Source organism: Lolium rigidum, chromosome 2, assembly GCF_022539505.1.
Source record: "Lolium rigidum isolate FL_2022 chromosome 2, APGP_CSIRO_Lrig_0.1, whole genome shotgun sequence".
Lineage (NCBI taxonomy): Eukaryota > Viridiplantae > Streptophyta > Magnoliopsida > Poales > Poaceae > Lolium > Lolium rigidum.
In genome coordinates, this window is record NC_061509.1 from 148,185,904 (window position 1) to 148,213,029 (window position 27,126).

A 27,126-nucleotide genomic window follows, 5' to 3' on the forward strand; every position below is an offset into this window, starting at 1 on the left:
CACCGTGGCTTGGGCATGTGCTGGGCGTGCGCCAGCCCTTTGGGAGACAGCTGCTTTGCTCCATATTTGCCACATGTACTTGCAACAATGATCTAAAGAAAGAGAAAAACTGTGCATAATTTTTTTTTAAACGGAGGCAAAATCTTTGTCTCATTTTTAGGAGAAAATTGGAAGAAAATCTACAACAACAGGATCATGCCCACCCAAACACCGCCCACCCACGAACACACCACGCCCACAAATGCCAACACAAAGATCACAAAGCCAAACGAACTAACACTCCAGACACGACACCCAGGGTAGGCGCTAGCCAAGGTGGCAAGAAAAACACATCGCTGGCAACAAAATCTCCGGCCACATGTGCCAACAAGTCGCATCGAAGTCGGAGCTGGCCGGAGGTGGAAGATCAAGGCGACGGCAGGCCTTTCCCTTCCGCACAGAAAGGCATGGTAACCACTGCCAAATCAAACATATAGGAAGAAAGGGAGCAGGCCAGGGCTCCCAGCCCGACTAGACCATGCGGATCTACTCTCTTTGGCGACGGTTGCTGCTCCGGTGCGCTAGTTCTTTGGGACTTTAGCACGACAAGTTCCTATCCGTCTACTACAACAAGCTCTACTACGACAAGCTTTGCCCAGCTCCGGTGATAGAGGGGCGAGGACGGCGGCGCGCCTTAGGCTATTTGTAATTTGTATTACTTTTATGGTTGTTTGTATTGTTGTTGATGATTATTAATAGATCGGCGAAATTTTCGCAAAAAGAAATGACAAAACCAAAAATGACACTATTCGTGTCAATTTGTCTTTTTTGGTTTCTTAATGTGTGTTTTGATTTTGGTTCTGAAAATTATAGGGATTATAAATACACATGTTGCGAACACTCAGATAAAAAAGAATTCAACTTTTTAGAAACTTGAAATCTAAAATTTTAACAAATGATATCATTAGAGGTTAGTAATATCACTAGATATTTTCCATCCAGCCCGTACTCCGACCAATCCCTTTTTCTTTTAGACAAGCAACGGGGCCTCCAAACCACGGTGGCAGCCAGGTCACCTCATAAGGTGGGCCTCCTTGCTGTTAAACCGTTTAATCGGACCATCATAGCTCGTTGCAATGAATTACTCGTAGAATCGCTGGTCTTTGAAAAAGAGAATATGATTGACTGGTCTGCGCAACGTTTGCCCCGAGAATTACTGGTTTGTGCAATTTTCTCAAATGATATCGGCCATGGGCAGTAGAGATCATTCAAGAAGCGCGCGTTTGGCTTTGGGATCATGGGTGCCCTTTAGCTCGCATCGGTCCAGGCATTTTTCGGTCTGTTTGGTTATCTAGTCGAGCCCGTGTTCTTGCACGAACCGTTTCTCAAATCACCCTCGGGCCACCTGGAGGAACGCCCGATTCGGCCGTGTCTAGCGAGCCACCTCCGTTACGATAGAACTCGAGAACGCCGCGTTCCCGCAGAGCCACCGCAGGAGATGGCGCGAGCTCGCGCGGGACGACGAAATCTTGGCGGGATGAATTCAGTCACCGCGTTTGAAATTTCGTCACCGTATATAGGGGCGGCTCTCTCACCACCAAATTCAAATCCCAATCCCCCCCCCCCTTTTCGAGCTCATCCACCCTTCCCGATCTAGCGACATGGCCGGCTCTTCCTCACCCGCACGGTCGGCGAGGCTTGCGGCGGCGACGGTGGCTGTGGCGGCGGCTACTGGCCGCGGATGGTCGTCTTCTTCCTCTGCGTCGATGACTTCGGTTGTGGTAAGCTTCTGCAAATCCTAGCCTTAGATCTAGATCTTGTGGGTACACATGGGTGGTCTAAACGAATCCATTGTAGGACATTCCTTCGTCCTCGGTCGAGGTTGTGGAGGTTGTCCAGGTTGCATCTGACTCTACCACTAGGACGCTAGTGCTGCCTGCATCTTCATCAGGGTCCCCTGCTTCCCCGACCTCGGTGCTACGTGTGGCTCCTTTGACTGTAAGGCCACTCTTATTTTTCTCGCGATTCATTGATGTGGTACTGCTTAAGGATGTGGTAGTGGTAGTTCATTGATCTGCTAGTGGTACTGCTTAAGGATGTGGATGTGGCAGTTCATTGATCTACTAGTGGTACCGCTTAAGGATGTGGATGTGGTAGTGGTAGTTCATTGATCTGGTAGTATTTCTCATGTAGGCGGTTATACCATTGGGCTCCCCTGATCTTTCTGCTCCTACTATCAATGATGAGCAATCTCTTATTTCAAGCAAACCAGCCATGGTTTGGAAACCTGATCTATTAGAGTTTGTGCTGAACTGGTTGGTTCAGCTCGTCCGTAGCGGCATTCATTTCAACATGGGATTCAAAGGGCAGCAGATGAAGAAGGTAGCTGCTGATGTTCTTGCATTCGTTGGCATACATGTGACCACTCTTCAGCTCTACAACCACATCAGAAACTGGAGGACCAAGTGGAGCATCATACTGAAGATGAAAACCGATGGCAATCTGGACTGGAGCGAAGATGGTTGTTGCTTCTATGCTGCTGATGAAGATACGGCGGACGAGTACATTCAGGTAGTAAGCCTTATTGAGTTACTTCATATGTCTGTATATGTGAATGGCATCTGCATTAACAGTTGTTCCTTGTGAATTGCAGCGCAACCCAAGGCATCGTCAGTACGTCGGGATTTCGATCACGAACTATGCTCAGATGAAGGCGATCTTCACGCCCCGATTTGTCTGCAGGGCGCAACTGTTCCAATCTAAGTTGTTGGTCACAGCTATCGACTTTATTGCAGACAATGAATAAGAGTATGTCGAGTACCGTAACCTGTTGCCAGCGGAGAGGAGGAGATGGCTTAGGACCTGGCTTCGCAACCAGTTTCCTGCTTACTGTTTCTGCATCCTTGGTCATGATCAGCTCATTTTGGGAGGTGGTCTCGTATCCCTCCATTAGCTAGGTCTTGCTTGAAACTGATCCCCGGTCTGTAATGATGAACTTGTTCGAGGTGGTATATACTAACGCCTCGTGTGATGAACCTGCGATGCATCACGAAGTATAGTTGCTTTGCTCGTGATGCATCGCCCACTAAGTAGTTATGTATTACCATCACCTTTTCTGATGAACTGAATCTGATGTATGTTGAAATTCAGTTATTAGCAGTGCTGGGTGATATCACCACTCTAAGAAGAGGGGTTACCACGGCTCGCCTCTATCTGCAACCAAACAAGCGTGTGGGTTGCATGAGCAGGAAAGAAAGTAGTCTATACAGGGCACTCAAACAATGGGGCCTGGCTTCCCTCTCCGGCGCAAGCCGCCACTGCTACCAAAGGACTCGCGTTTCATGGCCCAAGGCCCGTTCGCGACGCGCAGTGAGACCCATCTCGCTGGCACAGTGGTGCAGGAAATCCATGCAGGCTACCAAACGCTCCCGAAGTGCTAGTACCATGGGTGCACTAAGTGTTTATAGTGAGAAAAAAGAGAGCATAGAAACAGAAATTTAATTCGGCTCCCGTCTACCAAAAAACATAATTTGAAGTGTCAAAAAAATTTAATAAATTTTTTACATGTACATCTCCACCAAAGGAAAGCTCTTTTCAACTTATTTAATCTCAATAATATCTGGGTGCACAACCAGAGAAGTCAAGTGGAAAGGGGAACTAAAATCCAGAACAATGTTTGAGTTGGAATCTCACGAGAGTGGATTTTGTACTTACAAACATATGTGTGGGTATTTCCATCACCATCTATTTATTTGTCGAGATTCGTGCTCACCATAGTAGATGAAAAGATTCATTTCTCTCTCATCTTTTTATCCGAATCTTAAAGCACAATGGACAGTGAGTGACGTAAACATACACACCCATGCGTGTAAGTACAAAAGTATTTCCCGGAATCTCATTTAAGGTTTGTTTATTTGTCTTCTATAAAAGTGTTGATCTCATATAAGAGTAACATTGCATTTTTTATGTACTTTTTGTAAGAGTGGTAGCCCCACACAGTGAGGAATGATGCATCCATTTATTTCTGACTCAAAGAAGGAACAACCGATTAAGTTTTCATACAGAAATCAATAGAACCAAACGTCTAAACTTGCGGAGAGAAGATGGGCAGTTCATATATACATTGATACATAAAAAAAGGGCAAGTGCAAATCTTTTCAAAAACTTGAAAGGGGTTTGGAACCTGGGTGCGCGCGCACCCATTTACGAAAAATTCAAAAAAATGCTATTTAAAAGTTTCAAAAAAATGTGAAGTAAATTTTTGCATGTATATATTATGTTGATACTTACTCGTGTGAGTTTTCACGAAAAAATACCAATGTGTGTGGCCTGCATAAAAATGACAAAATGTCCAAATGAGAATAGTGAATAGGAAGTTGTACTATTCACAGGAATAGGAATTTGCATTTTGTCATTTTTGTGTAGGTCACACACAATGGTATTTTTCCGTGAAAACACACACGAGTAAGTATCAACATAATATATACATGCAAAAAATTACTTTACATTTTTTTGAAACTTTTAAATAACATTTTTTTGAATTTTTCGTAAATGGGTGCGCGCGCACCCAGGTTCCATTCATCATTTCCGTAGTGTCCACGTCCTTAGTACCGAAGATGCTCATATTGCTTCGGGCAGGCTCTCACAGAGTCTACCGAAGGGATTGCTTTGGGCAGGCTCTCGAGGAGTCTATCGAACCGTCTTTAGCATCTTCCTCATCAGGAAGGGGCGCCACAAGAGGAGTAAGGAGCCTTTTTCAGGAAAGACTTAAATCCAAGACATTTTCTCTAATGCCATATTACGTTTATGCACCAAGAGTAAAACCAAAAGTTCAAACTGATGAAGAAAAATTGAAGGTGGGTAGGGTGTATATTCATATAATTATTACTTATGCAAGTCGACTCAAGACCAAAGCCAAACTTTTGTGGGTAGGGTGTATATTTATAACTTATGCGAAGTCTATACATAAACATGAAAGATTACAAAATAGCATTGCAGGAGATTACTCTCACAAACATTATCAGCATGCCATGCTAATTGTGAAACAATCTGCTAGCCTTTTCAACTGATGTTTCTGCTGCAGTAATATGAAAGCAACTACATTCAATAGCCCCAACCATCATTGTCATCATTCAAGGAATAAAATGCCAATTTGAAGATTCCAAAACAACAAATGTTGCATCAACAATGACACAAGGTCCTGACATGATGCCAGCATATATTCTTCAAAAAACAATCAGAAGGGAGGCAAAGATGGGGGAAAGCGGACATGCATCCACTGCTTTTCATAAGCTGATACGTGTGCCCATCCTATCTCCTCAATCAGCTGGATCTTCATATCGTGAAGTTTTTTCTTCGGTTGCGCAGAGTCCTCTTGAATCATGTCATTTAGAACCTAACACGTCATAAAGAAAGATAATATGAGCAAGTAAACAGAAAAGGTAGGGTTCTTCACTTCTATACGGAAAATAAAATGCAATTAAATTAATATCCTCATTGTATTAGCATAAATTTATCGGTGAGTAGGAGAACAAAATGGGTTACGGGAGTGACACTTTATTGAGTGGTACTCCCTCCGTTCTTTTTTAATTGACTCGGATTTAGTACAAGTTTGTACGAAATTTGAGTCAATTAAAAAGGAACGGAGGGAGTACAAGGTTAGAATTAATATCCTCAATGTTTTTGTAACAAGGACATACCACTTGCTGACAGCCAAAAGGCCAATGAACAAGGGTTGAGCTGAGCTGCACACGTCAAAAAAATTACTTGCGAACTAGATTCATTATAAGAGACATGCATTTACTTAAGAACCCACATCCTCTCATTCGTAGAGCTATTTGACAAAGTCAACATTCTATTTTCCTTAAAGTTCTTGTAATTGCAACTGCAAATGCTAAGAGTACAGATAACAGGAACTTTGCAAGGAGAATATACCTTTAATGCCGTGCCACATCTTCCGCAACGCCTCTCACGTAAGACAGTCAGAGTGCCGTATTTTGTAGTTTTGGCATCAACCCATTTAATTAATTCTTTGTAATTCTCCTCAAAAACATCTTTAGCAGATGCCTCAGTTGACTCATCAGGCTGAAAGAGATTTTCCATAAATAAAACATAGAAAATGAAAAATCAAATACACTTCGTACACTAGAGACTGCTAGTTTATAATATAGAAGGCGAAGCAGGTTATCATGGCGCCCAAAGCAAGGCATCTTCACCAGAGTGAAGAAATGCTTAAAGCTGATAAAGGCAAAGAAAAGGAGAATGGGTAAAAGGAAAAGGAACAGGTATGTATTATAGCACTTTTAGGTATCCATATACAACACCTATAAATGTTCTATATATTGTCCTAGAGCCCCATGGCATACACAAGTCGGTACTCCTACATGGTGTCCGAGTAAGGTTCCAAGAGTTCGGAACTTTTCCTTTTTTCGCCTGCGCGCCACGAATTGCGCAGAGCCCGTACACCATCTGCACTGGTCGCTACTTTATACTACATGTCATCTCCACCTCGCTACTGCTCATCGACAATCGTCTTGCTGGTGCTCACAGCTGCACTCTTCAACCACTACCGGCCCTGAGGCCCGTGACAAGTGCAATTGCCAAAGAAGCTGAGGTAAAGAAAGCAACAATGGCAGAGTTGCCGCAGGCATGACAACTCGTCGGACTGCATCGGCCTGGACACCAAGGTGACCCCTAAATAAAAATGGCTACGACATTAAAAAAAAGTACTGAACATGATTGTGGCATCTTGGTCCAAGGCTTGAAAGGATTGATAGACTACTCAGACTAAGATGCATCTGGAAGCTCATCTCCATAGAACCTCTCAGTTAAGAGTGCTTGGCTGGGAGCAATATTCGGATGGGTGACCTTCTAGGAAGTTTCCCAGGGGGGTGAGTACGAATTGTAAAGACTTGTGTAGGTCAGTGGGGCCATTCTAAATATCCTACAGAGCTGCCAGTAGTAAATACCACAGACCTAGGAGTGATTGGGGTGTTGAAATAATTTACAAATCGGCTGAGCACGATGTTAGAAATTCAAATATAACAGAGATTCTAGAGTACATTGTCTAACAGCCTAGTGCGGAACCCAGTTTCTAGGTTATAACAATTGATTGTATGAGTATATAATATTAACTTCAAGGGGAACTTGACATTCAGGTAAAGGAAAATATAAGATGTAAAGGAAGATAATGCACCTTTAGTGACTCGATCTCTGCCAATGCAAGACCTTTTTGGTATAGTGCATCTGCTAGCTGGTCTCGCGTTTCTTCCATCTTTTTCTTAGTTTTCTATTTAGCATTAAATATTTCAGGAAAACAACATTCAGTAGGAGCTGGTACACTTGACTAGGTAATGAGCAAAGATAGTAATATCTTAAATACCTGTGATTCTTCGTCCTCAGGATCAGGTTTTAAAGACAGAAGCTTTGCCAGCTCCTCTTTGTCAATACTGTCCACAACCTCATCAGCTGCAACAATAACCTAAACACCAAGAAGACCATAGATAAAGTCAGAAACAAATCTCTTATTGGATTATAAAATTTGACAGTCAAGTGAAAAAATGAATATAGTTGATTTGAGCGTGAATACGCGAGCAAGATAAAAGGCCTCAAGGCCCGTTTTATGAAGCTAACAAGGCCCAAGTAACCAGATTTCAGCTAGCTCAGTCTGCGTAGTAGCAGCCCGGTAACGCTGGTCTGGCCCATCTGGCGTGATTTGACTGACCGAACAAGCTGAGCGACGTTGCAGAAAAGATGTGACGGTCTGGATCATTCAGTGGGCTTATCAGACGTTCTAGGACGGTAAATCGCCGTGGGAGGTCCTAGGTGGTTGAGTTATACTGTTACTTAATGTACATTTTTCTTCAAATTGGCAATTTGATACCATTTATTCAACACCAAAGAATTGATCTCCCACCAAAAAAGTGCCATCTAAATAGAGGTCGAAGAGCACTGTGAATATTATTTAATTAACTAAAACAAATTAAACCGGGGAATGATATCAGGAAGTATCATGTGAAAGATGCAAGACTGTAGACTGTGTGGCCGTCTGATTGTTGGCTAGAACCAACATACGCATTCCAGGAGTTTTGATATCCTTATGCAGTGATGAAATCCTTTCAGGTTTCTATCCACTTAAGGCCTGAATTCAGATATTTATTTCTAAGACTAATCAGTTAAGCCAGCGTATCAAACACCAGGTTATACTAATGAACTTCAGGCCAGTTTTGTCATCAGCAATAATTTCCTTGTCTGAAGGAATTAGAAATTCTGTTGCGTTAAGTCATCGACTAAAGGATCAGATCTTTTTTGTAAAAGAGTATAAGGTACATCAGGTTGCCCCTAGTGGTTTCTTCACCCCCCGTCACATATCTAAATAATGGACATTAACAACAATTGTTACATGTACCAACTATCAAGCAGAGATGGGTAGAAAGTCTGAACAAGAAGCATGCTTCAGATAAAGGCAGCACCTTTGTCCATAGTCATTAAGACCAGCAATTCAAGACAGATGCAGTACAGCATAAACAAACAATCAATATCAGTTACCTCTTTGTGATGGCTAATTTTATCATCAGAGGTTGATTCCTGAAGTACACATTCCAAAATCTTGGCAAACAAAGGTGTATATTTTGGATACTCTGACTGCAAATATGCCAGGAAAGGTATGGTAAGTTAATTGACAGCAGAGAAAACATCAATGCAACCCAATATCATTCACAATTTCGATAGCAGGATAGCGGAAGGATGAACATGTTTAGCAAGAAAATGAAAATAAGATATAGCATTTTAGCATATTCTTAATTATATTTCTAAGTATGTACAGCAAGTTAGATTTAGCAGAGAGATCACAGTAATTATTCAAACAACATATTCTCATAAAAAAAGGTAAAATAACAGCTCACAAGGAGCTACAAATTCAGATCTGTGAAATGTGTGAACGAAACAATAAAACATCTGCAGAGGGTTGGGTCATAATACTCTGTAGCCACATAAAAGATAATACGAAAAACAAGACACAAAGGAAAGTGATGTTTGTATATAATATACTCCGATGTTTCAAGGAAAAAAAGTATTGTGAAGATTATACCAAAGTACTGATAATAAAATTAGCCAAAGTACTGATAGTAGAATTAGCCAAAGTACTGACAAACTAATACATTTAATAGCATACAAGAGAAAAGGAATAATTATATGTATGTAACTAAGAAAGTACTGACAAAGTGATACTCCCTCCGATCCCCAAGTGTCGGGGATGCAAAGGGAGTACATTTGATAGCACAAAGTTTAAGTGAAATCCTCACATCTGGGTTTTTCCTGATTGTATCTCCAAATATAAGATTATAAATGACTATGAAATGGAAGTAATCACTACCTTAAGAGAAGCAACAAGCTCAGTCCAGCCAGACTTTTGGTCCTCGTTTTCTTGCTTAATGCTGGAAAGAAACTTTATCTTGGTGTCTCGAACCTATTAATTCAATTCATCGTGAAGATCATATAAGCCCCCAGCCATTTAAATTGCAATAAGGAAAACCATTTTTATCTATTATCTAAAAACAGCATTGCTCATGATTCTTACAAACAACTAAAGCTCACTGTATTCTATCCAAGGACCAAGATTTATCATTTATGAAAAAATTACATGGACATTGGCATTTATATTACAGACAAATATCGAATTATTGACAACTAATAAAGTGAGCTGAGAGAATAAGAATCAAATAATTATGTTAGAAACTTCAACAACAGTCTGAATTCAAGTGAACAACATTTAAGTAACTACCGAAGTGTGCCAACCTCATCATTTAACCGCTCAGAAACACTCTTCTTTGTTCCAACTGAAACCTCCTTTTCTTTATTATCATCGACCTGCAATATACATAATCATACCAAATACCCTGAACATGTGAGAAAAACTTGAAAACTGGAAACCACTAGGGCCGTATTGTCATCCTATTCGATTTACATCTGAACTGGTGGTTTAGCATTATAAGGACGTCGCATATTTGTCTAAATTTGGATGTAATACATCCAAATTTAGACAAATCTGCAACATCCTTTTCGAGGCGGAGGGAGTAGTAAATCAAAGGGAGTAGACAATTCAATCCGCTGCTACTGACCTTTGATGGTGGAATGACACATAAAATATTGTAAGACGCTGGAGCATGCTGGTTTTGTTCAGTCTTGTTGAACGAGCTTACTACACCATAGGTTATGGAGCCAACTAAAACAGAACCAGGTGGAGAACTCTGCAAAGCAATTCAACATATAACACCAAAACAAAATAGTAAAACTCCTTTCAAAACAAAAATCACAAAACAGAAATACTATTCTAGTGATATCTAATCGAATATCAACATGATATGTACCTTCGGAAGTTTTTCTGTAGATGGTGGACCCACATAGAATGCTTCAGGTTCTCTTAAAAAAATAAACAACGGTTATGATGAGGTGTTATTGTAATAAGACAGTAAACTTTTTTTCAGCTGAAAACTGTAGACGAAGCCCTGACAGCACTGAACATTCGAAATGAACATACCCGGGAACTAAAATAGAGGACTTAAAGGTGGCATTTCCAACTATAGGGCCATCAGGTTGAGAGTAGAAACTTAATGGAATGCAATCCTGCAATTAGATGAAACAATTACATTAACCCTGTATTGGTAATTGGTAGATAAATAGTCTGCACGACAACATTCATCATAAGCATTTAGTATCGCTTGCAACCTGCATAGTAATTAGAGGCAATACCTTCTTTTCTAGTTTCCTCTCAATAAATAGAACCAATTGCTTAAGCTTCTCCAAGAATTGCACATTTTCATGCCTACACCCACCATAAGATAAATTCATGTAATAGACCATAGATGAAATAGTCAACAACATCTAACATAAGATAACCATCCAAATGTAAAATAGAAAGATCGCATATTTGCCTGCAAAGAAATGCACTACTCCCTCCGATCCAAATTAGTTGACTCAACTTTGTCTAGATACGAATGTATACATACGTGTTTGTTGACTGTATCTAGACAAAGTTGAGTCAATTAATATGAATCGGAGGGAGTACCTCTGATCCAAATTATTTGTCAGGTTCATTACCTAGACAGATTTTACGCAACATTTTGCCTAAATCTGCGACAATTAATTTGGATCAGAGGGAGTACTATTTTCCATTCCTACTTCCTCCTTAGACTGTTTAGCTATCAGAACTATTTTGACATGAAATCATAACAGCAACACCTAACTCACAAACTAAGAAAGGCATCAATAAATGCAGTCTAGAAGCAAAAAATCCTTAGTTTCCGAGCTCTAGTGAACTCACTAAAAAATCAAAAATTTCCTTTTTATCTCCAGAATATTTAAAAGTAAATGTTTTGAGAAAACGCAAAAGACTTCTGCGTTACATTTCATTGGAAAGCAGGAGTTTGGTACAATCCTCCTAGGAGGCAAATTACAGGCAAAATAAAAAAAAAGGTTTAAGTGCACATCCCAGGTCTGTGGCAGGATGGCACCCAGGCCAGCGGCTCCGGCTTTTGCCCAGAGGGCAGCCTCGTCCCTGATGCCGGTGACCAAGGTGGTGATCGATGGTTGGGCGTTCTCGAAGACGCAGTCGTTGCGATGCTTCCATATCATCCAGGGAATGAGCAAGGTAACAGACGTGAGGCCTTTGTGCATGGGCTTGGGGGAGCACTGTCTAGCAGTGCGCCACCAATCCACAAGGGTGGGCTCGCTGTCGGGTGGCCTGCAGGTAAGGTGCAGCCAGGCTAGGATCTCATGCCAGACCTCTGGAAAATGGGCATTCCAGGAACAGGTGGTGAATCACGCCTGGTCGCAGAGCGGGCATCGCGGCGGATGTGGCAGGCCCCAACGAGCCAGGCGGTCAGCAGTCCAGCAGCGGTCGAGGTTGGCCAGCCAGTGGAAGAAGCGCACACGCAGCGGCGCCCAACATCAGGTGTTGCATGCAATGGAGCCATGGAAGGTCGCAAGGTAAGCTGAGTGGGCCGAATAGGTGCCGTTCGTGTTCCACTTCCATCGCAGCAGGTCTGCCTCATTCGTGAGCGCGGTGTGCGCGGTCGTCTGCCAGAGCAAGAGGTATTCGCCGATCTATGCCCAGCGGTTTCCTTGCAGCCCGTCAGCCACGGTTCTCGCATTGCGGTGACGCTTGGGGATGCAGCCGTACAGGCGTGGCGCGAGCTCCGCGGCGGAGCGCCCGTTGATCCAACGAACACGGCGCGCTGGCCATGTCCCACATCCATGGAGGTGGACGTGAAGAAGGCGCGCTCCTCCACGGAGAACTGCAGTCGAGGCCACTCCAGGCCCGGTCATCGTCGACGCGGATGAACCAGAGCCAGCGCATGCGGAGCGCCAGACCGGTGTGCTCCATGTCCCGGACTCCGAGGCCACCGAGGGAGATGGGCCGATGTAACACCCCGGCCACCCCCTGGCCGGGCCTGTTATACCCCGGACAGCTCTCTAGGATCCCTAGACTAGCCCCACAGACCAACACATGACTTTCCTGCGCACTTTGTCCTCACTCGTGCACACCCAGGAAAGACTTCCCAGTCGGTCACCCATCCTCAAATTGCTCTAGGCCAAGCATGCTTAACCTCGGAGTTCTTTGGAGATGAGCTTCCGAAAAAGAAGTTGCAACTTGCTGGTATGAGTATTCTATCAATCCTATTAAGCCCTGGGCTAGGATGTCACAGCCGGCAGACGCGACGCCAATTGACATGGCAGTTGCCACCATTGGCCTCCGCCCTCCCTGCCCAAAGGAATCCTCTATGTATCTTCTCGAGCAGCTTGAACACCTTCTTACGCGGTGCGAGTGCCAACAGCTGGTGAACGGGGATCGCACTCAAGACGGACTTGACGAACACGGGGCGCCCGGCCTTGTTCATGAGCCCGGCTTTCCATGTGGGCAGCCTCCCGGCCATTTTGTCGACGACGGGCTAGAGCTAGGCAGATGTGGGGCGGCGAAGCGTTAAGGGGATGCCCAGGTAGGTGACGGGTGTTAGGGAATATGCAACTTGTATTCCACGGGGGCTAAAGGCCACAATATATAGTACAAGTACAGGGTGATATACAACTCTCTCTAACACCCTCCTCAAACTCATGGTGGATCGATAACGCTGAGTTTGGAGAGTAGAAAGCTATGTTGTGCTCTAGTCTGGGTCTTCGTAAAGAAGTCCGCCAACTGCAACTCTGAAGGCACATAAGCGCATGGACAAAAGAAGCATCAACACCAATATGCTTGGTAAGCTAATGCTTCATAGGGTCACGTGCAATACTGATAGCAAGTGGGTGTCGTAACAGAGACACCAAAATCTGCAAGTAACCAAGTCACCTCTGCAGTCGGAAGAGCCATAGCTCGCAACTCAGCCTCTGTACTCGAACGGCAATAGGTCCGCATCATCCACATAATTCCACTGCAACCAAGTCACCTCTGCAGTCAGAAGAGCCATGCGCTTCACGAGCCTACGGAATAGGTCCGCGTCATCCACATAATTCCACGCCTCCGCCACGACGTCTTGGTAACCTTCCAACCGTGTCTAGTAATCCTCAAAGTGGAACCGCTTCTGCCCCGGCGGGAGCGGCGAGCAGTCGAGAATGAGCGGGCTGTGGTCGGAGACGACCAAGGCCAAGCATCGTAGGTGACAAAATCGCCTTGATGCGCCTCCCAATCCGTGGAGCACAAGACGCGGTCAAGGTGGACAAGGGTTGGGGGAGTTTGCTCGTTCAACCAAGTATAGCGGTGGCCGTTCAGATAGACCTCCTTCAGCTCGAGGTAGTTGATAACACGTCAGAATCTACCCATCACGCGTCGCAAAAAGTAAATGTAGAAGTACATATACATGTCTAGTATGTACAACTAAACTTGCATCGAAATATCTTTCCATATGTGTTCTGCACAAAAAAATAGGCAAATGTTGAAAGCTAAATAGACTTACTTTTTGCTTTTCAAAGCCACATATATATTCACATTAAAAAATTGGAATTTTTCAAACCTTTGACATATTATTTTTTATTCTTTAAATACCAAGCTTAGTGAAGCTCGGGAGCACAAACGTTGCACTCATCTAGATGACACAAAACTATGCTCTCTTTTGCTCATTTACCAAAATTAAAACATATTATGTATCATATCAACATTCAGCACTGGTGCTCTATTCATAATTTGTATTTTTGTCAACTTCTAATATTTGGGGTAAGAATGAACTAAAAAACATAGGCCTCATTTGAATCGAAGGATTTCTGGAGGAATTTCACAGGAAAGCATTCCTATAGGAAAGTTTCCTATAACAACGTTTGAAACACAGGAATCAAGTGTAGGAAAAGCAAAGGAAAGTTTCCTATGCAGTCATTTTCATGGGAAAACCACAGGAATCGAAACATTGGCTCAGAGCTCATGTTTCCTTTCCTTTGTGTCGATCGAGGTAAATGGACATTTGGCACTGAAGGTTTTGCTCTTTGGTATCAGGCTGACGGGCCTAACCACATGATAGTGACCAATATTTTAGTAAAGAAAATTCTTAACGAGTCAATCAAGTTCAATTCCTATGTCGTACCTTTTCCTGCGTTCCAAACGACCAACTTGAAAACTTTCCTAGGTTTCTCTTTCCTCTGATTTACACTTGCATTCCTATCCCATTCCTTCACTATCCCTATTCCTGTGTTTTTACTTTCCTGTGTTTCAAACGGGTTTTGGTCGGGGTGAAACACTCTAGTTTTCCATTCTCAACGTATAACCTATTACAGCTAGATGATTAACAGTTAGTATCACCCTACTGAAGACCCTTTTTGTGGTTGCTGTGCGTAGCTGTGGAATTCAGTTAACTACCATATCTATAAATAGTCGCAAAAGGTACTTTTAAGAAGCCAACACAATGCCAAACAGAACCTTAACCAAGCTAATAATGGTTTATTTAGTTCTGATATTTGGTGGTGGTTCAAGAAGTAGAATTATGCATAGATTGCCGAAATAGGAATAAAGACTAATATTCCGAAGCCAATGAAAATAAGTAGGACCTCCAAAAATGGCAGGTTTTGTAAGTACTTCCGGTTTTATGATAAGTTTCTCTTTATTAACTCTACTTTCTACATAGGAAAACAAAGTTATACAACAACTCAGTACAGAGTTAGCAAGATCATACTCCCTCCATTCACTGATGTAAGATGTTTTAGCTTTTTGCAGATTCATCTATTTTGGTATGTATCTAGTCTACTTTTAGTGTGTAGATTCACTCACTATGGTGTGTATCTAGTTCATTTTGAAATGTCTAGAATGTCTTATATTAGTGAACAGAGGGTAGAAGTCATCTAACCATATATACATCAATACTTAGTAGGTGGGAGAGCTGTACCTTATGTACAATTGCAGTGTGTATTCCCCTTTTGGAAGTTTGACATAACTAGGATAGACATCGCCAGAAGAGTAAACAGACTATTTTCAAACAAAAAGGAAACATTCTAAGTCAGTAACAGAGCATCAGATATGCATGTTGAAGTAATAATGGGTCAACATTCTAAGTCAGTAACAGAGCATCAGATATGCAGGTTGAAATAATAATGGGTCCAGGATTAGGGACAGCCCTGAACTGAAAGGAATAAGCCACAGGAACTGTGCTGAAAATACCACAATTGCTTATTCGGTATTTGGATGGTACAAAATATTTCATAATGCAAAAACATCGTACCAAATTACCAAATGCAAAGTAGGTGTAATACTTCATTATTAAATGGGCATATGGTAGTTCTATCCTCAGGCCAGATTTAATCACATTGGCGCTTTCAAACATAAGCTTTTCTTAACAGATTACATGCATCTAGTTGGATTTGCTAAGGCTCTAAGCTAGATTTGAACATCTATCATGTAAATTTTGTTTTATACAACTCACTGTTTGGTGAGAACTTTATTCTATTTCGGTAAATTCAAAAGGTAGTACTGAACTCTAACACCATAATGTATCATAATTTCTAGTTAAAAACCAAACTACTACGTCTTTTGTTGTGAAGTGTATAAGTGGATTGTACTAGCTCTTTCCATCAGTTCGGACTTTTGGTTGCATTAAGCTTGACATGGTATCAGAGCCCAAGGTTTCGAGTTTGAGTCCTTGTTTTCGCAATTTATCCTAAAATCGTAGTTGCCACCTCTTTGTCCGTGTATTGGCCTCTTTATTCATATGTGTGTTTGCTCTTCTTCTATTCACATGTTGACTTTCTCTTCTCCCATCACACGTGAGAGAGGGTGCTGTAAAGTATATAAGAGGATTGTACTAGCTCTTTCCATCAGTTCGGACTTTTGATTGTGTTGGCTAGTGCATGAGGCTTGACATCTTTAACTTGCGAACGGGAGACCAAACCAATTGCTACTGCTTATTGCACAGATGCATGTGGACCAATATGGCTGTGTCCATACTGCTTTTCAAAAATGACAACCGGATGAGAGGGGGCCATGCGGCAGAGGGCACATGGAGCTTCAAACACATCCAAAGGTTATGGTTTTGTTGAAAAAATCGGTTGGGTGTTGTATAGCATTTGTGGTCATCTATTTGGTCTGACAACAAAATGGTATGTTTAGGTAGAAGAATGACATAACACATACACAAAGTGTACTTTCATACTGGGCTAGCGCAAGAAGAATACAAAGAAGCAAAAAAAAGCTATTCTAAGTGTATAATGGCATACTATAGTCTAGGGTTTGTGTCTCCAGTACATATGTGCCACTTGGGCCTCAATGCAGTACAACTAATGTTACACCAAGTGCATTGTTTAAATCACCACCAGGAATAACAGTTACTGAAATCACATCTAAACTATCCTGCCATTGAAGAGATACAGGAATTAAATAAATAACTGTGTATAATGAAAAGAAGTGTACCTTATTTGAATCTGAAATTCTGTAGAACTGAGACTCAAACTTATTATCGTATATTCTGTTGTTAAGTAGGGGCAGATGGGGCTTTATTTCAGCACCGTCCTCTAGTTTGAATTTGTAACTGTATAGGTTCAGAGGGAGAATTGTGAAAACCATATCAAGGACTAACTAGAACAAAATTACGCAGAGTGCCAGAACCAAGCATAACTCACGTTAAAGTCAGTGCAATAATTTGCTTGCCAGAGGGTAATCTATCACGGCTAGTGGGAAGCGGACAAAAGTTGGACTCCACTGGTCGATAAGGTATCCTGATCTGCAGGACACAAAAGTCAATATCTGGTAATAAGAGTAAATAGTGACAGCCTTCAATAGATTCTTAACCAACCTTGTTCAGATTGGCAACAGGAACAAGCCTTTCTGATGCTAATAATGATCTAGCAACAATACACATGGGTGACTCGCTACCATCAAGGGCAATTACTTTCTGATTGACAGAAATTCCATGAAACACAATCTGCAGAGTTCCAAATGAATAATGTCACTAATATAAACCAGATGCTATGCTAGTCTATTTACACATCTTAGACTTTTAGCTACGAAGCCAAAGAATAAAGCTGATCAGAAAATAAGGGAAGTTGATAAAGGAACCTCGAAATCAACACATGTAGGTTCATGGCTAGCATTTCCACTAGACCAGAACTGGGCTATAGACAGCTCCATAGTTAAGCCACCTTCAACAGAAAAACTGAAATTCTTGATAGATGGTGAAGAGAAAGTAACAACAGCCTCCCACTTAATAGGTCGCTTCAGTGGACACATCTGTAATATACTCACATTTGATACTAGAAATCACAGCTTCAAATCATAGGAATGAAGATAGAATCTCGATGTAGTGTATACCTGAACACTATCCAAAAAGAACCTTCTAGGAGTATCTAATGCTGATGTGCGCATGGTAACTTCCACCCACGAAGCTCCAATAGGCACATTTATGAACCTCCTTTCGATATGACCTGCAAAAAAGAAGATGGAAACAAACCAACTTCTCTTTATTTTGTATTACAACAGAATAAAATTAATTACATATATGGCAGTGTATCCATGGAAGTTGGAAACAATGCCTGTTCAAGAGTTTTAGCAATTGAACTTGATGGTATTGGCTGATAAATAGGAACTGAAACCAGGTGGTTGGATTGTCCATCCAGAACCCACCCCATGTGAGCTAATCTCACTTCATTGGTTCACCATAGTAGTGTTAATAGGTTGAAATAAACAAGGTGTACTGGCCAATTCATCACCAAAGAGAAAGGAGCTTGATCATATGTAAGTGTTTTTAAATGAATCTGTGCAGACAGACAACAGTTTTAATGTGTTGGTGGGGACAGGTGCTGTCTGAGACCAGGATTAAATACAGAAAGAAGCTGCTATCTAGTGGAAGTCAGATCTGCACATCGGCATCATGCATCTAGTTCCTCCAAGAGTGCACTTTCCGCATTTCCCGAAGCTCTCCAAATATTGATGTATATACAGGCATGTTAACATATGCATATATGTAAAGAATGTGGGCAACCAGGGGTCATGATAATAAAAACAACAAATCCCTTTGTCTCAAGCAAGAAGGGCTCATGGTAAGCAAGAATAAAATTAATACCTGACTTAAAGTAAAGTTTGGAAAGTGACAATACTGGGGGCTCTCCGGATAGAGCAATTGGCTTTATTACAGTAATTGGCACCCGGAAAATGGGCCCACGCCATGGTGCCCTGCAATCCATGCCATAAACTTCATAGTAGTGAAGGCCACTACTAATATTATCCGGATTGACAACAATGCTGCAAAAAGGCAAAGCAAACCATTGAACAAATTATTTACTACTACTATTGCGCAAGTCTAACTGAAAAGGCATTAAGTTCATCTGCCATTATGTGCTATGATATTAAACATACAATTATTTGTGCTTCAAGAGCCTTTTTAAGTTATACTGCCTCGCTAGTTTTTTCCTTTTAGTGATGTCACGTTGCTACATGCATAAATATAAAAGAGAATCTGGCATCAGTAATCATGATTGGATGACACAAATATGCATAATAATTACCTATAGGGAGATGAGCTACAGTGCTATACAGCGCAGTTCAGTTTACCGGGCATGTCCTTATAAACCCAAAGTCTCAAAAATTATAGGAAGACAACTACAGTTTCATATTCAAAATTATTACTGTTCTAAATGAAGGAATTGATCATCTAGTTGAACAGAATAAAGGTACCAACTTGAAACTGCGCCCATTGTTTGTCAACAAAATATATTCGGGAATTTTGACAACGGAGCTATCAGTGGAATGCAGCTGCAGGCACTCCTCAAATGGAACCAATTGCTCCAAATTGCTGGCATCCTCATGAAATTTTGGGTTAAGTTGAACAGTCCACTGTAAAGAAAAGCAATAAAACATGAAGTTAATTGTAATGATTGAAACAATATAAAACATCCAGTACAGACAATATTTCTGCACTCCACCACAGACAGAGACTGGTAAAGCCTTTACTTAATCTTTTTCTCGAACACACGCCTAGGCGTGCATCATTATATATTAGAAGGCGGGAGCATACAGGGTTGTAGCAAGGCTACCAGAATTTGAGAGAAAACAAAAAAGAGAACTATACAGGTGACTACAGGCAGCTAACTTTGTTAGGCCTGCAGGTGCTGCGGCAAGCCTTTACTTAATCTTATTGATAATAAATGAGTCATGCATTCCTACTAGGCTACTCAAGAAATAAAAGGACCATCTTACAGTGGTCAAATCCACTACTACAAAATCAACTCTCTTTTTGGAAAAAGGGAAAATATAAGCATATTGGATAATCCAAACAAATTACCAGAACTGACCTCACTCGTTTGTTGACATGCATTACTCCCACGTAGATATATCCCTCTTAAGTTTGGAGCTGCAAATTAGACATTGTGTTATGTTATCAAATATAATACTATATGAACTCAACATCAAGTAGTGTTCCTTCCTCAGGATTGAAAACTGCTATTCTAGGCCAAGACAGCATTCCGGAATCGATAAAAAATATCAAATCATACATACAGTTTTTGGGTACAGCAGAAGCTATATGTGACTAATCCGTCTTTCCGCTACATTTGTTCATGGCCTTGGTAAACTAAGTTCAGAGTGTTCATCCATTGAGCAATCAAGTGTCGTAGTAATAGTCATGGTTTTAAAGGCGTCCCCCCCCCCCCTCCGCCTTGGAAAATCGACCGCTTTAGGCGCTTCCCTACAGAATTTATTTTCCTGCGTGATATTTATTTCACCAAAAAGGTAGTCCATGTCTTTTGCTCTCAACACGAGAATGTTATCTGAATATTTCTAATGATATGTTGTTATCTTATAAGAAAACGCATGCAATTATGTTCATTTCATTTACTCCCTCCGTCCCAAAAAGGATGTCGCAGATTTGCCAAAAATAGATGTATCTAGACACGATTTACTGTATAGATACATCCAAATTTAGAAAAATCTACGACATCCTTTTCAGGATGGAGGGAGTAATATATACTAGCCTTCGCAAAAAGTACACATAGTTGCATGTTCGTCTCTTATAATTTTCTTCCACAACAACAATATTCAAGGTAAGAAAGCATGTAAAACTTGAGAAAGTGTTATTTTACATTTCAAAAAAATTTGTTATCTTTTCATGTTCCGTTTATGTTAGTTCAGTGTGGCTAGTCTCTACTTAAATTCTCCGGGAAAGCTTTTCAGAAGAAAACAGAATGAGCAAATAAAATGCTTCAAAAGAGGTTCAGTAATCAGTGGTTGTAGTGTGACATGCGGCAAGTGTCATTCTTCGTTCTCATTAACTTTTGTAAGATTCGATGCTTCATTGGTCTGTCGCACGGTGGGCTATGGACAAGTATAGCAAAACAGAGATTGTACCACCAACTCAGCAACAGCCACAATGAAAAATGCAAGAGCAAAAGAACATAGCAGGAGGTGTCAAGATGTTGATAGTAGCATCAACAAGAGCAACACACACACATGCAACCCAAGTAAGAATGCCTTCAATGAAAAAGAAGAACCTTGCCACTAGTTGACTAAATGAAAAAAAAAATCAGCAGAAGATTTATTACATGAAATATTAATGGAAAAATATGATACTTACTTGACTTCCCAACTTGATTGATTGAGATTTTGTAAGAAACAAGTGGCAACTTCTTAGCTTGCCGCGCATATTCAAAAGCCCTGAAAAAACAGCAACAGTATGATGTTAACTCAAGATCGACAGCATTGGTTAAGAAAGATGTTTCGCTAAAGCATAGCAGAGAGAAGATAATTTGTGTCAACCTATCAACTTGCAAAAGCCCATGTCCTGTAGTCAGTTTCTCCTCGGGCACATCACTTATAGATGCAGCTGTGTTCTCGATTGCCTTCCTCACAGTATAAGGACTTAATGGAATGGCTTCAGCCTAAAATATATATACTTCATTAAAATAACAGAATACATGGTTTCCTACGTTACTAAATACCAAAAACAGTTGGTCGCATTGCATTAACCGAGAAGTTGTTGGCCAGACAAACCTTCATGGCACTAACAAGAAGAGCAACCCCACCGCAGGCAGAAGGAGATGACATGGAAGTACCATTCATGAGCATGCGAGACTGAAGTGTCCATGTCGGTACAGGGGCCACTGCTCCACCAGGAGCACTAATGGAGACACCAAGATCCCCATCAGCTGTCGGACCTCGACTGGACCTTAAAAATCAAAGAAATCATATTAGCAACAAAATATACTGTTTGAGAATTAGAGGACAATGAGCGCATCTGGCCTAGCATCGCCCGATTGTTCGTCGTATGTTTGAGGCCTGATGATGCGGTAGTTTGAGAACTATATTGTCAAATGCAATAACAGACTTATCAACTGATCACATACCATGTATATTCCATCCCCTCTGATGGAGCTTGTACGACACAGTGAGCTCCAGCAGCCATAGATGGTGAGACATAAGCACCAACGCCAATAATGCTTGAACTAGTCCCACCAGGAGCACCAACAGTGTTTAAAGCGGGGCCGTTGTTTCCAGCACTGCTAATAAATATAATACGATGCTTGTCCACAACCTGTGAAATAAAATAGAGCTCCAGATAAGTTCCAACAAAATATTCTAAAAGGGAAAACTAGAATGTCCAAGAATGTATGTATAAGAAATAACAGTAAAAAGCAGGAGCTCGCCTCATTAACAAGATCAATGAATCTTCCATAGTCGGGGAGAATAGTGGGCTCACCATAGCTCATGTTAATCAGATCACATTTGTGCTGGATATACAAGAATTCAAGGAAACATGTCAGTAAACAAACTTGAGATGTCAGATATAACAAAAAAAATAAAAAACTGTTTCTCAAGCATTAAGCACTTGACTGAGAGGCATTTATGAAGGAGTAGTAAATACACCAGAGGCAAATACTCTGTTATGTACTCTGACAAATGATGCACAAAAGGGAGGGAGTATTATAACCTCTACTGCAGCTATCAAGGCCCTAACCAGACCTGTCCCAGTCTCCATTGATCCTAAGCGGGTATCTCCAATTCTACAAGAGATCAACTGTGCTCCAGGCGCAACTCCATTAAGCAAAGGTTCCTGTTTAAGAACATCTCAATAAATTAGTGCTTGTATAATTTTGGTCTAAATGAAAAGTGAAAGGTTAGGAAATATACTTCAGGATGAAAAGCAGCTGCAATGCCTGCAACATGGGTAGCATGCGGAGAGCAATCAGTTACTATGCTGACAAGGTTCCCATCATCATACACATTTGCCACAAAAGAGCAAGCATCTAATTTGCTAAAAATCCCAAACTTCCGCTCAATCCTGCAGATAAACTTTTTTATTGAACAGGAACACAATATATGGACAGTAACCTCCTAGGTAATATGGATAAATTGCATAAGATATGGAAAAGCATAGCGCTTCCAAGTACAAGTGAAAAAAACGTGTATAGTATATTATGTTTACAGATTGGTAATGAAGCATCTCATATTTAATCACTAGCTTCTGGATGACTAGATCTACAAGCCATGCAAACAGTTGTATAGAATCTAAAGCGGCTAGCTTCTCCAATCACAAGGAGCAGTGCTGCAGTAATGTCATACAACTACGTAACTGCCGCCATGAAGATGGCAGAATGGCACGTACTAGGTGGTTGGAGGATTGGAGAGTAGAGCATAGGTTAGACAGGACAAACAAGGGAGACGACAATTATGTCATGACTTATTGCTTACTTACCCGTCCCAAAATATAATGTTTGTTAGGACAAGCCTCAGACCAACAATTACTCATGTGACATAAATTTGATGTCATTAGATTCATATTCAAAGTATTTATGATTTTGTATCAACATAATCCAAATCATAGTCTCAATCTCCATCTCTAGCCTTATCTCTTCCTGGTCTAATTACTCCCCTTCCTATTTAAGTAACATTATTCTATACTTATTTGAATATTGCCTAATCATATATTTGTGCACGTAACAGAAACAAGGCTAATTCTCTGATTAAAGCCTTTGAAATAATTAGCACTTTTAGTGCCTGAAATATAGATGTGAACACGGCACATTCAAACTGGAAAAAACAAAATAAAATATATTTCCAGGACTAGAAAGGAGCAATGAACTTTGTGTGCAAGGGATGACATCATCTACTTTACAATATCAACACCACAAGATCAACCATACCTGTAGTTCGTCAACGGAACGAAATCTGCTAATTTCCCGCAATCTTTGTTACCCTCAAGCCCCTGAGTATCAACTGCAACCCTCCACACATCACCATCATGCCATACAACAATGTCAATCACAGGTCCCTTGTCATCATAACCCTACAGAAATAGGAAAAGGATGTGTACAGTAGCTGAAATCGGCTATAATTTCCAGGGTAATATGTTCACTTTCTTACATCTGCTTGTTTCCTCAGGCAATCAAGTCTATCTTGCAGGTCTTCTTTAGCCTTTTTCAGTTTGGCGTCATCAGGCTTACTGTGTTTCTGAAATCATTTTCAGTGGAGGTGAGCCACTATTTAAGGTGTTTAAACAATCTCATAAAAGCAGAATCGAAGGCCAGCAGTATCCATATTAGCTGGAATATCAAGTCAATATTAGAATATATAGGCAAGTTACTTCATAAATGGCTTTATGTATCTCCTAGCTGAACCACTTCGTTTATCTGACATGTCACAAATCCACAATGCTTGACAATAGCAACAGTGCAAAGTGTAATCTGTACCGAGTACATATAATAAACAGAAAAAATGACATGCGAAGGAGAACCAAAATTGTAACGAGAATGAATCTAAACACACTAAAAAAGGGTCACCCAACCTTTTCAAATTCATTCAGCTGGCTGAGAGCCCCAGATATTGCTTCTTGGTTTTCTTCATCCCATTTCTTTTTTCTTTCCTTCTGAAGTCAGAGTGAGTAGATTATTCATAAATAACGAGTGAGATATAAAACCTTCAGAATGCAGGCATTTACAATCGAATTTACCTTCAGTCGAGAGATAAGTGTGTCCGTGAAGAGTTCATACACTAATTTGTAGCCAACACGCCACTCTTGAGAAGGGTTCTTCCATGAGGAGTTTACAATCAGACGAGTTCCTGGGTGTAAATAGAGTTCAGCAGATCAGGGAATCGGGCAGGAAGGCGCCTTCCAGAATAAGGATACTCTTCTATGCAAGGAGCATTACAGGCAGTAGCTAATGAAAAGACCATGCACAATTTACTCAATAGTAGAAGTCAATGCACAATTGGTTTATGGTACCTTAAATACCAGTAGAATCACAACCAGTATGTAGATGTTAAAGCTAAAGTGGAACAGAATTAACAAAGAAACATTACAAGTGCCTATCACCATTACAAGGAAAACATGAGTTCAGATTCACATAAATAAGTGTAGACCTTATAATTCTATCCCATAGTAGGGGAATAATATAAACAACAAAACCCTTCAAACAATGACTAACCTGAAGCACCAACTATAGCACCATCAGCATCAGCTTTCACCACTTTGGACGTGTCAACATCACCACTACCCGTGCTATATTTAAAAACATAGTCGTTGGTAAATACATCATTCAAGAGAAGTTGGCATCTGTACAAATTAATAGAGCAGTTTGCAGTTTGTGGAAGCGTCCAAGTACCAATCAATAACATCGAGAATCTTGGGTTTTCCGTCAGAAGTCGTCTGCAAGCCAGCCGCAGCAGGATCAACTCCAGAATCTATCACACACACACACACACACATAAGTCACATCAGCATAAAAATGTTGTGAAATATACACGATTGCATGACAGAGTCAGATCCATCGCAGATCATCCAGAACTTAAGCTATAACCATGTAACCAGCATGTGTTTTATGTAGAGAAAATAGACATTATGACTTTCTTATTTAACATGGCAACATCTAGGGAGATGTTAACTCACAATCGTGAAAACAGAGGAAATGCTGCTGCAATAGTATAAACCATGCAAGAAGCAAGTGAAGCCACCCCCCACATAAGCTGAAAATAAGATTTATATAAACAACAAAATTACGCCACATGTAGGTCGATCAGCCCTTTCCTCAATCTCCCACATCGGACGAGCATTACATACATGGGCTTAAAACTTGAGTGCCAAATTTACAATATGGTCTGCACAACTGGCAGTGGTTGTTGGAGTGAGCCTCGTGAACTCCACTCTCCAGTGGACGACATGCCATAGCAGAACTCAGACGCAGTTCAACCCCTGTCAGATCAAAGTAATCGCCTATGGATCCGATTGAACTGCGAACGAGACTGCCTACGCGAAATCAAACCTAAAGCCGAGGTCAACTACAGTCAGCCCTCAGGGCAGCGGACTACTCGGAGAGTCGGGGAAGGGGGGGGATTGGGGGGAGGCACTGACCGAAGATGGCGATGAGCGCGCCGCGTCCGTCGTAGTCGGGGTGCGCGGCGAGGAAGCGGTCGACGCCGGTCTCCTTCTTCGGCATGAGCGACTCGAGGAAGGCGGGCTGGGTGAGGCGGAATCCGCTGGCGGCGGCGGCGGCGGTGGCGGGCGTCTCGTCGGCGGGCGTTGTGGGCGCGGAGTTCGAAGACGGCATCGCGGTGGCCGCGACGCCTGGGCTAGGGCTCGGGCCTCGAGCCGCGGCGGCGGGGCTGGAGCTGGAGCTGGAGCTGGAGGAGGCGGAGACTCTGAGGAAGGGCCGCGGGTGGGCGACGGGTTTATGTAGGGCCGCCGCGGCTGCCGTTCCGCTGCTCGCGAGCCACATTAGGTGCCTTCTCCGTTACGCTCTCTCCAGCCAGGTCTCCGCAGATTTCCGTTGTTTATTTTGATTTGAAATGGATTCCACCGAGAGTGCTCTGCTCAGTTCAGTTGTGGAATCTGCGTGGAAAGCTTGATGATAATGAGGCAATGAGTGATGACGAGGCAACAGTCGAGTGGATTGGGAATTGCAGAGCAGAGCAGCAATGGAGACTGCCCAACGCCGGCCGACGCCGTGAACGCGGTGGTTGGCTAGGGGCAGGGCAAGAAGATAATTTGGCTGTATTTTAGGACCACGTACATGGAAAATCCACAGGGAGATATTTGTAGCCTTTTAGAGCTATATATCCACAATGTTGGACTCTTTTTTTTTTTTTTTTTTTGAAATTTACAATGTTGGACTCTTATGTAGTAGGCGCTTAGATTTACACCCAAAAAAATGTAGGCGCTTAGATAGTTCAAAATAAATATTTACCATTAATTATGCGGATTAGAGTCGGAAACTCAAAACTGATCTCGAGGCATATGCACCCGGTATGTACAAAACCTATTTTAAAAAGTTAGGAAAAAACCGCATCTAGAGGGACATGCTTTATGTGCGAACGATAAAGTTTCACCTAAAATTGATATTTTTGTGCCCTTTATAAAAAAGTAAAAAAGACAGACATTTTTTTATTATTTTACGCCAAACACAAAACATGTCGATTTTTGCTGAAACAACTTTGCGAGCATGTAGCATGTCAAGATATACATAACATTTTTTTTATTTAATATTTTTAAATATGTTTAAAATGTATTTCAAATATAGAAACACCCTGTTCCAATAAGAGCCGCTAAGAACAACGCAAGGCCCTAGCTTTGGGTGCTAAGAAATAACGACTTTGTAAAAGAAATGGTGACCAAACGTTTGGCGCAACTTTTGGCATCGGCGCTACAATTGATCCACCAAATCAACAATAGGACTGCCCATCGGACAGGATTTTAACCCCGG

At 41.6% G+C, this 27,126-nt stretch overlaps 1 protein-coding gene across 1 annotated transcript; it reads right to left on the reverse strand.

Annotated features, from left to right (window-relative positions):
- Positions 1-4,945: 4,945 nt before the first annotated feature.
- On the reverse strand, positions 4,946-26,157 carry LOC124692440 (tripeptidyl-peptidase 2). The gene is made up of 34 exons (XM_047225818.1): positions 25,779-26,157; positions 25,033-25,111; positions 24,856-24,929; positions 24,381-24,490; positions 24,216-24,296; positions 23,795-23,881; positions 23,575-23,717; positions 22,562-22,712; positions 22,362-22,484; positions 22,078-22,161; positions 21,778-21,965; positions 21,425-21,599; positions 21,191-21,312; positions 21,009-21,088; positions 19,732-19,790; positions 19,119-19,273; positions 18,504-18,682; positions 17,753-17,865; positions 17,501-17,671; positions 17,238-17,366; positions 17,065-17,165; positions 16,856-16,973; positions 15,339-15,418; positions 10,729-10,801; positions 10,517-10,602; positions 10,347-10,398; positions 10,098-10,226; positions 9,775-9,846; positions 9,353-9,445; positions 8,527-8,622; positions 7,361-7,459; positions 7,175-7,267; positions 5,914-6,063; positions 4,946-5,374 (listed from the first exon to the last, which is right to left on the reverse strand). Exons 1-34 carry the CDS (start codon positions 26,140-26,142, stop codon positions 5,216-5,218), a joined length of 4,068 nt encoding a protein of 1,355 aa, XP_047081774.1. The 5' UTR covers positions 26,143-26,157; the 3' UTR covers positions 4,946-5,215.
- Positions 26,158-27,126: the final 969 nt, after the last annotated feature.